At 41.1% G+C, this 10,133-nt stretch overlaps 1 protein-coding gene across 4 annotated transcripts; it reads left to right on the plus strand.

The window, feature by feature from the left end:
• The first annotated feature begins 4,000 nt into the window (after positions 1-4,000).
• Positions 4,001-7,959, plus strand: LOC110506827 (uncharacterized). Of its 4 annotated transcripts, none has more exons than XM_090188288.1 (13): positions 4,001-4,129; positions 4,364-4,425; positions 4,640-4,672; positions 4,840-4,890; positions 4,990-5,028; positions 5,122-5,160; positions 5,275-5,319; positions 5,435-5,491; positions 5,575-5,613; positions 5,844-5,891; positions 6,354-6,869; positions 7,002-7,040; positions 7,559-7,959. In XM_090188288.1, the coding sequence occupies exons 1-13, from the start codon at positions 4,122-4,124 to the stop codon at positions 7,567-7,569; spliced, it is 987 nt and encodes a 328-aa protein (XP_090044414.1). In that variant the 5' UTR covers positions 4,001-4,121; the 3' UTR covers positions 7,570-7,959. The 4 variants fall into 4 exon arrangements, with proteins under 4 accessions (XP_090044414.1, XP_090044434.1, XP_090044405.1 ...); XM_090188308.1 differs by having other exon boundaries at positions 6,354-6,656; XM_090188279.1 differs by lacking the exon at positions 4,001-4,129 and having other exon boundaries at positions 4,170-4,425.
• Positions 7,960-10,133: the final 2,174 nt, after the last annotated feature.

The following is a 10,133-nucleotide window of genomic DNA, read 5'->3' on the forward strand; positions in this document are numbered from 1 at the left end:
TAGAAGGCCAGCATCCTGGAGTCGCCTTTTCACTGTTGACATTGAGATTGGTGTTTTGCAGGTACTAATTAATGAAGCTGCCAGATGGGGACTTGTGAGGCGACTGTTTCTCAAACTAGACACTAATGTACTTGTCCTCTTGCTCAGTTGTGCACAGAGGCCTCCAACTCCTCTTTCTATTCTGGTTAGAGCCAGTTTGCACTGTTCTGTGAAGGGAGGAGTACACAGCGTTGTACGAGATCTTCAGTTTCTTGGCAATTTCTTGCATGGAATAGCCTTCATTTCTGAGAACAAGAATATACTGACGAGTTTCAGAAGAAAGTTCTTTGTGTCTGGCCATTTTGAGCCTGTAATCGAACCCACAAATGCTGATGCTCCAGATACTCAACTAGTCTAAAGAAGGCCAATTTTATTGCTTTCAGTAGTGCTAACATAATTGCGAAAGGGTTTTCTAATGATAAATTAGCCTTTTAAAATTATAAACTTGGATTAGCTAACACAACGTGCCATTGGAACACAGGACTGATGATTGCTGATAATGGGCCTCTGTACACTTATGTAGATATTCCATAAGAAATCTGCCATTTCCAACTACAATAGTCATTTACAACATTAACAATGTCGACACTGTATTTCTGATAAATGTTATGTTATTTTAATGGACATAAAATGTGCTTTTCTTTCAAAAACAAGGACATTTCTAAGTGACCCCAAACTTTTGAACGGTAGTGTATGTTTTTTTTTCAGCAGCATATTATGATCAATAATGTCAAAAGATGCACTGAAGTCTAGCAAAATAGCTCCTACAATCTTCTTATTATCAGTTTCTTTCAGCCAATCATCAGTCATTTGTGTCAAGGCCGTACATGTTGAGGGCCCTTCCCTATAAGTGAGTTGAAAGTCTGTTGTTAATTTGTTTACTGTGAAATAGCATTGTACCTGGTCAAACACATTTTTTTCCAAAAGTTGACTAAGGATTAGTAGCAGGCTGATTGGTCGGCTGTTTCAACCAGTAAAGGGTGCTTTGCTATTCTTGGGTATCGGAAGTACTTTTACTTCCCTCCAGCCCTGAGACACACACTGTCCTGTAGGCTTAGATAGATAGGAGTGGCAATAGTCCGCTACCATCCAAGTTGTCAGTACCAGACGGTTTGTCATTACTGATAGACAGCAATACTATTTTCACCTCTTCCACACTCACTTTACAGAATTCAAATTCAGTTATACATGAAAATTAAGGTTTAGAGTTTGTTATTGGCATGTCATGCCTATGTTTGCTAATCTTGCCAAGGAAAAAGTCATTAAAGTAGTCGGCAATATCAGAGGGTTTTGGAATGTTCAATTAAACAGTGCTGTTCTGAACGACCAAAGAAGAATTTGAAAACAGAGAAATATTGAACGACCAAAGAAGAATGCCTTTGATAAGATATACAGTGCCTTGCGAAAGTATTCGGCCCCCTTGAACTTTGCGACCTTTTGCCACATTTCAGGCTTCAAACAGAAAGATATAAAACTGTATTTTTTTGTGAAGAATCAACAACAAGTGGGACACAATCATGAAGTGGAACGACATTTATTGGATATTTCAAACTTTTTTAACAAATCAAAAACTGAAAAATTGGGCGTGCAAAATGATTCAGCCCCCTTAAGTTAATACTTTGTAGCGCCACCTTTTGCTGCGATTTGCAGCTGTAAGTCGCTTGGGGTATGTCTCTATCAGTTTTGCACATCGAGAGACTGACATTTTTTCCCATTCCTCCTTGCAAAACAGCTCGAGCTCAGTGAGGTTGGATGGAGAGCATTTGTGAACAGCAGTTTTCAGTTCTTTCCACAGATTCTCGATTGGATTCAGGTCTGGACTTTGACTTGGCCATTCTAACACCTGGATATGTTTATTTTTGAACCATTCCATTGTAGATTTTGCTTTATGTTTTGGATCATTGTCTTGTTGGAAGACAAATCTCCGTCCCAGTCTCAGGTCTTTTGCAGACTCCATCAGGTTTTCTTCCAGAATGGTCCTGTATTTGGCTCCATCCATCTTCCCATCAATTTTAACCATCTTCCCTGTCCCTGCTGAAGAAAAGCAGGCCCAAACCATGATGCTGCCACCACCATGTTTGACAGTAGGGATGGTGTGTTCCGGGTGATGAGCTGTGTTGCTTTTACGCCAAACATAACGTTTTGCATTGTTGCCAAAAAGTTCAATTTTGGTTTCATCTGACCAGAGCACCTTCTTCCACATGTTTGGTGTGTCTCCCAGGTGGCTTGTGGCAAACTTTAAACGACACTTTTTATGGATATCTTTAAGAAATGGCTTTCTTCTTGCCACTCTTCCATAAAGGCCAGATTTGTGCAATATACGACTGATTGTTGTCCTATGGACAGAGTCTCCCACCTCAGCTGTAGATCTCTGCAGTTCATCCAGAGTGATCATGGGCCTCTTGGCTGCATCTCTGATCAGTCTTCTCCTTGTATGAGCTGAAAGTTTAGAGGGAGGGCCAGGTCTTGGTAGATTTGCAGTGGTCTGATACTCCTTCCATTTCAATATTATCGCTTGCACAGTGCTCCTTGGGATGTTTAAAGCTTGGGAAATCTTTTTGTATCCAAATCCGGCTTTAAACTTCTTCACAACAGTATCTCAGACCTGCCTGGTGTGTTCCTTGTTCTTCATGATGCTCTCTGCGCTTTTAACGGACCTCTGAGACTTTCACAGTGCAGGTGCATTTATACAGAGACTTGATTACACACAGGTGGATTGTAATTTATCATCATTAGTCATTTAGGTCAACATTGGATCATTCAGAGATCCTCACTGAACTTCTGGAGAGAGTTTGCTGCACTGAAAGTAAAGGGGCTGAATAATTTTGCACGCCCAATTATTCAGTTTTTTATTTGTTAAAAATGTTTGAAATATCCAATAAATGTCGTTCCACTTCATGATTGTGTCCCACTTGTTGTTGATTCTTCTCAAAAAAATACAGTTTTATATCTTTATGTTTGAAGCCTGAAATGTGGCAAAAGGTCGCAAAGTTCAAGGGGGCCGAATACTTTCGCAAGGCACTGTATATTGAATACAGAATGAAAATACTTTCTCTTTGGTCGTTATGGCTAATGGACAACGTACAATGAGTGGACGAAACATTAGGAACACCTTCCTAATATTGAGTTGCACCCCCTCCCTCTTGCCCTCTGAACAGCCCTCAATTTGTCGGGGCATGGACTCTACAAGGTGTCAAAAGCGTTCCACAGGGATGCTGGCCCATGTTGACTCCAATGCTTCCCACAGTTGTGTCGAGTTGGCTGGATGTCCTTTGGGTGGTGGATCATTCTTGATACACATGGGAAACTGAAAAACCCAGCATACCCCATTCAAAGGCACTTAAATATTTTGTGTTGACAATCCACCCTCTGAATGGCACACATACACAATCAATGTCTCAATTGTGTCAAGGCTTAAAAAATATGATTTAACCTGTCTCCTCCCCTTCATCTAAATTGATTGATGTGGATTTAACAGGTGACATCAATAAGAAATTCACCTTGATTCCCCTGCTCAGTCTATGTCACAGAAAGACCAGGTGTTTCTAATGTTACATACACTCACTGTATATGCTTATGCTATACTTTCAGAGTGCGGTATCAATTAATCCACTCATTGTGTAGGCCTACCCTCTTCTAAATTGCTGTAACAATGAGAAGGAAATGCCAGAGGCATGTTTTGTTTGCATCACTGACCACAGGAACCAGTCACCTATAATCAACATAGTCTAGAAAGAGAAGGTCTTTGTTTTGTACACCTCTTGAATGAACAGTCACATCTTGGGAGTATTTGTCTTCTAAGTCAGTGGGTTGTTTGTCGACTGACATTATAATGAGTCATTTGTCAACTGTAAACCTTTTTGTTTAAATGCTCATCTGATTCCTCAATCTTAAAACATTGCCACGGTCATGCACTGTTTCCTGCAGAGACACCTGACACAGCCCCCATTCTATCTCATAGAAGTGGGTCTGTGTCTATTGTCTCTGCGGTTCCAGCCAATCAGCTATAAGGACAGGTATAAAACCTCTGACGGGTCTTTTAACAAAGAGATAGAGGACTCGTGTGATGACTTCCACCCACCATGGAGCTGTAAGTCACTTTTTTATTCCATCATGGCCTCTTTGATTGATATATTCTTTATAACAATGTAACATTTAGGTCATGTAACATTTAATTGAAATGTTGTGTGTTGTGTTGACTTATTCTTACAAAGCATTAGATTTAACACTGTACAACTATCTTCTTTATAAAAGGGAAGGGAATGGGGGGATACCTAGTCAACTGTTCAACTGAAAAGGCCAATGCTCTTTATTTTTCTCGTAGCTCCCTGTGTTCTCTGTCAGTTCTGATGCTAGTGGCTGTTGTGTTCATGGTACCAATGAAAGGTAAGCTTCATTTACCCTAAACAAGGATCATATATCAGCCTATATCGATTTGCTCCAGTAAGCTTGTCCAGTGAATTGTTCAGCGTGTCATACACTGGACAAAAACGACTTGCTTTTATTGCTGTGGTGAGAAGGTCTGATACAGTAATATGACATGATATTACTGAGGTTATTGTGATTCAATCAGTTAATAATAGTCCTGTTTCCTTTTCAGACAGAAGTGAGGATGTGTTAAGCTTTTTGAATGGTGAGATGGTTGGCTACAGGCTAATGCACCTGTTTATTGTCTTGTGTTGATGAGACCCAAATAGTTGTTAGTCTTGATGGAGAAATCACATTTTCAAAAAATGATCAGAGGTGGTGAGATTCTAAAAAGCTGTTGGTTAGGTAGCTCATTCTCAGATGTTGTTACAGGTGCCCTTGATGTTGCTCCCGCTACTCAAAGCACCTCAGGAAAAATCAAAGGTCTGTTCTTCACACTTATATATTTATTTATCTATCCTCATTTTGTTACTTTTAAAATCATTAACTCGATCTGCCGTCTTTCTTTTCTACTTTCCCCAGGTCCCGAGAACACCTTTGGTAAACCAGCTCCAACCCCAGGTTAGTGAAAGTAGATTTTGATGTTTGAGGGAAATGTTTCTAACTAGCATCTGTTATTGCCATGTTGACCTAATTTATTACTGTGTTCAACAGCAAGACCAAGTCCTTTAAGACCAACAGAGAACTCTGCAGGTTGTTTTTTTATTACGTTTAGTTTGTAATCAAACTGTCAAACTTGGTTGTGAAATATAATGAAATCAATGTTACATTACGTGTATCATTACTCCGTAATCATTTGTCTTCCAGAAATCTCTAATGTTACGCAGACTGCAAACTCTGCTTGTTTAACAGGTTAGTGTGGGGAAGGTTGAGCTGGGAACTTATCAATAGTCAGTAGTTAGTGTTATTGATATGTGCTTGATCATGTGTTTTTTGTGTTATTGATCATTATCTGATCATGTATCAGATGTTGTAGACTCAGATGCCAGATCCAAAGAGAAATGCAACTCCAATGATCTTACAGGTGTGTGGAATATGGTTTGAAAATAATGCTATATAGGAAGTTTCAATATCATTTTCAGAGTTGTTTTATTCAATGTCCCACAGATGCAGAACGATCTGAAAGTAACTCAGCAGAAAGCAGAGGTATATTAAATATCAAAATAATCTATCACTGAAATATCCGTAGGGGAAAATTAATCTGGTAAAATTGACTTCATAGACTGTTACGGCCATACCAATTCTGATTCTCTCTCTCTCTCTCTCTCTCTCTCTCTCTCTCTCTCTCTCTCTCTCTCTCTCTCTCCTATTTCTTTCTTTCTTTCTTTTTTTCTCTCTCTCTATCTCTTTCTCTCTCTCTTTCTTTCTTTCTTCAGAGGATTATGATGACTCTCTGGGATCTAATACAAAGATGACACAAACTGGTATGTCATGTTTACCATCAATGTAAAGAAATGGTAGCTCGATAATTGATGTAGCGTCACTGTTTTTACCTCAAACAGAAATGCAGAAGGTTCCACAGGATTCTAATTCTGCTGGTCAGAATTCTCTTATAATTACATCCCATAGACATGTAACTAACACTATGTAAGAGACTGAACATGACATCACCTGGGCTTGTCTTGTTGTAGGACAGCAACAGAGACGGAAAAAATCATGTGGTTGTATCAGCCGCCAAACCCTCTACTGAGATTCAAGATATGTCATTATCTACTAGATGAAGTCCTTGGCCAACAGTGTATTTAAACAAACATAGAATTAACATACTTAGAATAAAAACGTATTAAACCAATAGCACTTATTCATATCCATAGATTTTCGTACAAAGAGTAAAATCAAAATGGAATCAGTTGACAGTTCTAACCGACTCTTCATCCCCAATACAGTGACAGACGACAGTAGCAGCGATGAGACTGACAGTTATCTTCCAAGTGATGTGAGAAAATACAAACAACCTCCAGGAAGGAGAACCATAAACCCAGACCATGTCGACAGCATGCAGACAACCACCAGGCAGGATCCAACCAATGGGAGCGAGGAGCTGGATAGAGAGACTCAGAGGGACCCCACAGTGGGGAGAGAGAGAACCAGCAGAGTGCTCATTGATCTCAACAGTGAAGAGGATGTGATGGTGGGCTGTCAGGGTACTGTCTGTGTGCCCGGAGAGCAGGGGACTACAGTCAATGGAGGTGAAAATGATGAGAATACAAGTCTAAACAGTAGAGATAGAGATATCCAAAGCCAAGAGTTCACAGGCACAGCCACGGAGCAGGCCCTACGTAGGGATAGTTGTAGGGGTGTAGTGAATGGAGTGTTGGACACAGCCAGAGAACATCAGGACTTGGACAGTATGGAGCATGTCAATGGTAGACCCAATGGTACTGATGAAGCCAAGAGTAGAGGTTCGTCTGGCTTCTATTCTACCATGATTCCAAACTACGGCTTTACAAAAAAGAAGATCCACAGCAGAATTCTTTAACTACTGAACCTATATTATTGAAAAATATCTGAATGATTGCTTTCTATCCTAACAGAAACCAGAGATGACATCAGCACTGAGACGAACCCAGTCGGTAGGTTTAGAGAAAACACACCATGAACAATAAAACAATCCCAGTAAAAACCCTGAGGTCCCTGAGCACTTCTGTTCAGATGGTAAGTAGGGTTATGTGTTCTGGTAAGGAGAGATACAGAGAAACAGCAGATTATTTATATCCACCTAAATATGTGCTGGAAACACTTTGGTGAGGAAAATATCACTTTCTCGTATTGCGAAACCCACAAATGTTCTCTAGCAGGTCTGAAAATATTTCCTGTTTTGCAAAAATATTTAAATTGATGTGGTGAATTCGAAACATTACCCCAGTGAATACTTTGTATAACAATTTCTGTTTCAAATAAGAGCACTGCTTCTAAGACCTAAGTAGAAACAGAGCAGAGGTGTTACCTACCGGAGGTCAACCTAAAAATATATACACACAATATTACACATTCAACAACACACCACTGTTTTCAGACTTATCTTACCCCTCACAGGCAAAATGTTTAAATCATACTGAGTGTTCTCCATGTTGTCTGCTCTGTGTTCTAGTGATTGGTTAGCCTCCAGGAGCCCCAGCCAGGAGCCCCAGCCAGGAGCTCCAGCCAGGAGCCTGTCAGTGCCAGAGGCTTCCTCCAGGTAGAGTTGGCTCAGCTCTACCCTGCAGGGCCTGTAAATCTCCCTGCCTCTCACTCGTGTGTCGTCTCCCTCAAGCTCCACCGACTCTACCAGACCGCAGAGTCCCTCTCACACTTATATTCATGACAGAGACGTCAGTAAATCTGTGGATATTTACCACCAATCTTTCACTTGATCTTGAAATGGTATAAATGGTATTCTGACAGCAGCTGTGCCCCCTGGTCTTACTGCCGCTAGTCAATTTGAATTGTAGGTGAATGGAAATAAGATGTTTGGCTCCAATCTGATCTGATGAAATAAAGGTTTCTCATAAAGCATTGTTTGTTGTACTAATTCGAGGTAATTCAATAAAAGGATGTGTATACATCAAATTCACAACTGTAAGGAAAGACAATACATTGTTTGAAGGCAGAATGCCTTACAGTGTTACACAACTGCTTGGACTACATGACCATTCGACACAGAACCTTTTCTACATTTCAACTTCACCCAATCATTCAACTGTCAACTTGGCCCATACAAACAACATTTGGTAACTTTGTATAAAATATAATATGTCAGTGATTCAACAACGGAATAAAAATATGTTGACAGAACATGTCACTGTTACCTTCTTGCTGCGGCAGCAATTTTCCAGACATGAACGATTCTCTCATCCAACAGTGTTTTATAGTGATCTCTCCCATGTGTTGGAGTTGACATGGGGTGACTGCCCTGACACATCAGCCTTGCTGTTTGCACACAGGCAGTAACACATGTACTGTGGCCTGAGGCACAGCTTCAACATCAACTGCTGTGCTGAGCAAAACCAGTGGCACTGAATGAGGAGCAGCTGATTACAAAATATACATACATGATGAGCTTGTGACCCTCTCGTGATGAGTTACCTTGTCTGAGACCTGAGGACTTGTGGTAGCTCCCTGAGCTGATGTCTAGGCTTTAGCTTAGCAGCCTACAATAGTCTTGTGTCACGATTGGTAGAAGGTAAATTCACTGGACCTTACAGCTGGAATCCCCAGTAGGTGGAAACATCGCCACTGGCCGCCCCAACACCGTTGTTATTGTTTTTGTTGCCCAGCTGAGGATCATCATGAGAAAAACAACTGCAGTACACATTGTGCTTTTCTATCGCACCTGCAATGTCTGAGGGGAAAAAACTGTGTTGGTTGTTTCCAGTAACTTCTATGTTGTTGTAATATCCCAAACGGACCTGGTTGTTTCACCGATAAGGATTCCAGATGTAAGAGTAGTCACTGTTTACTCATATAGTAAACACACCACAAGTTGGAATCTGAAGTGACACTCCAATAGGGCTTCATTTTGTGGTAGATACCAACCACAGAGATCCTCCACTATTACATTCTCAGTGTTCCTTTCCAGACCTCCATGCACTGGCTCTGATGCTTGTAAAACTCTGTTTCTGTAAAAAGCAGTCTGCACAGGAAGCTAGCTCTTCTATCTGTGCTGTCTAAGAACCTGGAACCTGCCAGAAACAGTGTGGTGCCTGGACAGAGAAGTCCCAAATGGTCAGCTGCTCTGGGGTTTATGGAGGGGAAGAAGAATCCTTAGACAAATGTTTAGACAGAAATATCCCATCCCCTCATCTAGAGGACAGCATCTTGGGGAATGAGTGAGCGGAATGGATTTCTCCAAGTCCTAAACAGTACGACATCACTTTATCTCTCTTATGAAACTGATTTTACATGACAATCACTGTAAAATCACACACACACACACACACACACACACACACACACACACACACACACACACACACACACACACACACACACACACACACACACACACACACAGTAGAGAGAGAGAGAGAGAGAGAAAGACCTCAACAAACACAAACTTAACAAAACGTAACATACCCCACTTGTATTGTTCAGACAGGACCTGAACAGGCAGACTAAACAAATCCAAACTGAGTCGTCGGGTTGTTGGGAAGGATGAATTACAACCCAGTGCTAAATGGGAGAAGTGATGGTGTCTGACAGTTGAGTTCCTCTGTGAGCCGCTGCCGGGTCTGATTTCTCCTCTGCTGAGGCAGTCATTAGTGGGCCAGACAGGAGGCTCTCCTCCATACATCATGTCATACTACTTAAACTGCTAAGATGAAAGGTCAGGCTGCTCCTTCTCTTAACAAGTTAAACAGAGGTTAACATAGATAATTGGTTTATGGGTTATTGCCATTGGTTATTACACAATATGGCTTTAACACTAAATGGGTGGACTTGGACCGTAGATTCTGTCCGGTAGTGTTGTGGTCAGAGGAGGGTTAACAGACCGGGGGAACTGGTGTCCCTGGGCCGACTGCTCTGCTGGGTGGAAGACAGGACTGCACCGTGTCTGCCCTCCAGGCTTCGTTTGTAACACACACACATTTGTGTGTCTGGATTTATCCAGACCTCATGGTCTTAGTATTCAATAGACCCAAGAAGACGAGGAAACATCAATGGACTGATTTTATTGAACAGGGGTA

The sequence above is a fragment of the Oncorhynchus mykiss genome, chromosome 2, assembly GCF_057628025.1.
Source record: "Oncorhynchus mykiss isolate SJ-2025 chromosome 2, ASM5762802v1, whole genome shotgun sequence".
NCBI classification, from domain to species: domain Eukaryota; kingdom Metazoa; phylum Chordata; class Actinopteri; order Salmoniformes; family Salmonidae; genus Oncorhynchus; species Oncorhynchus mykiss.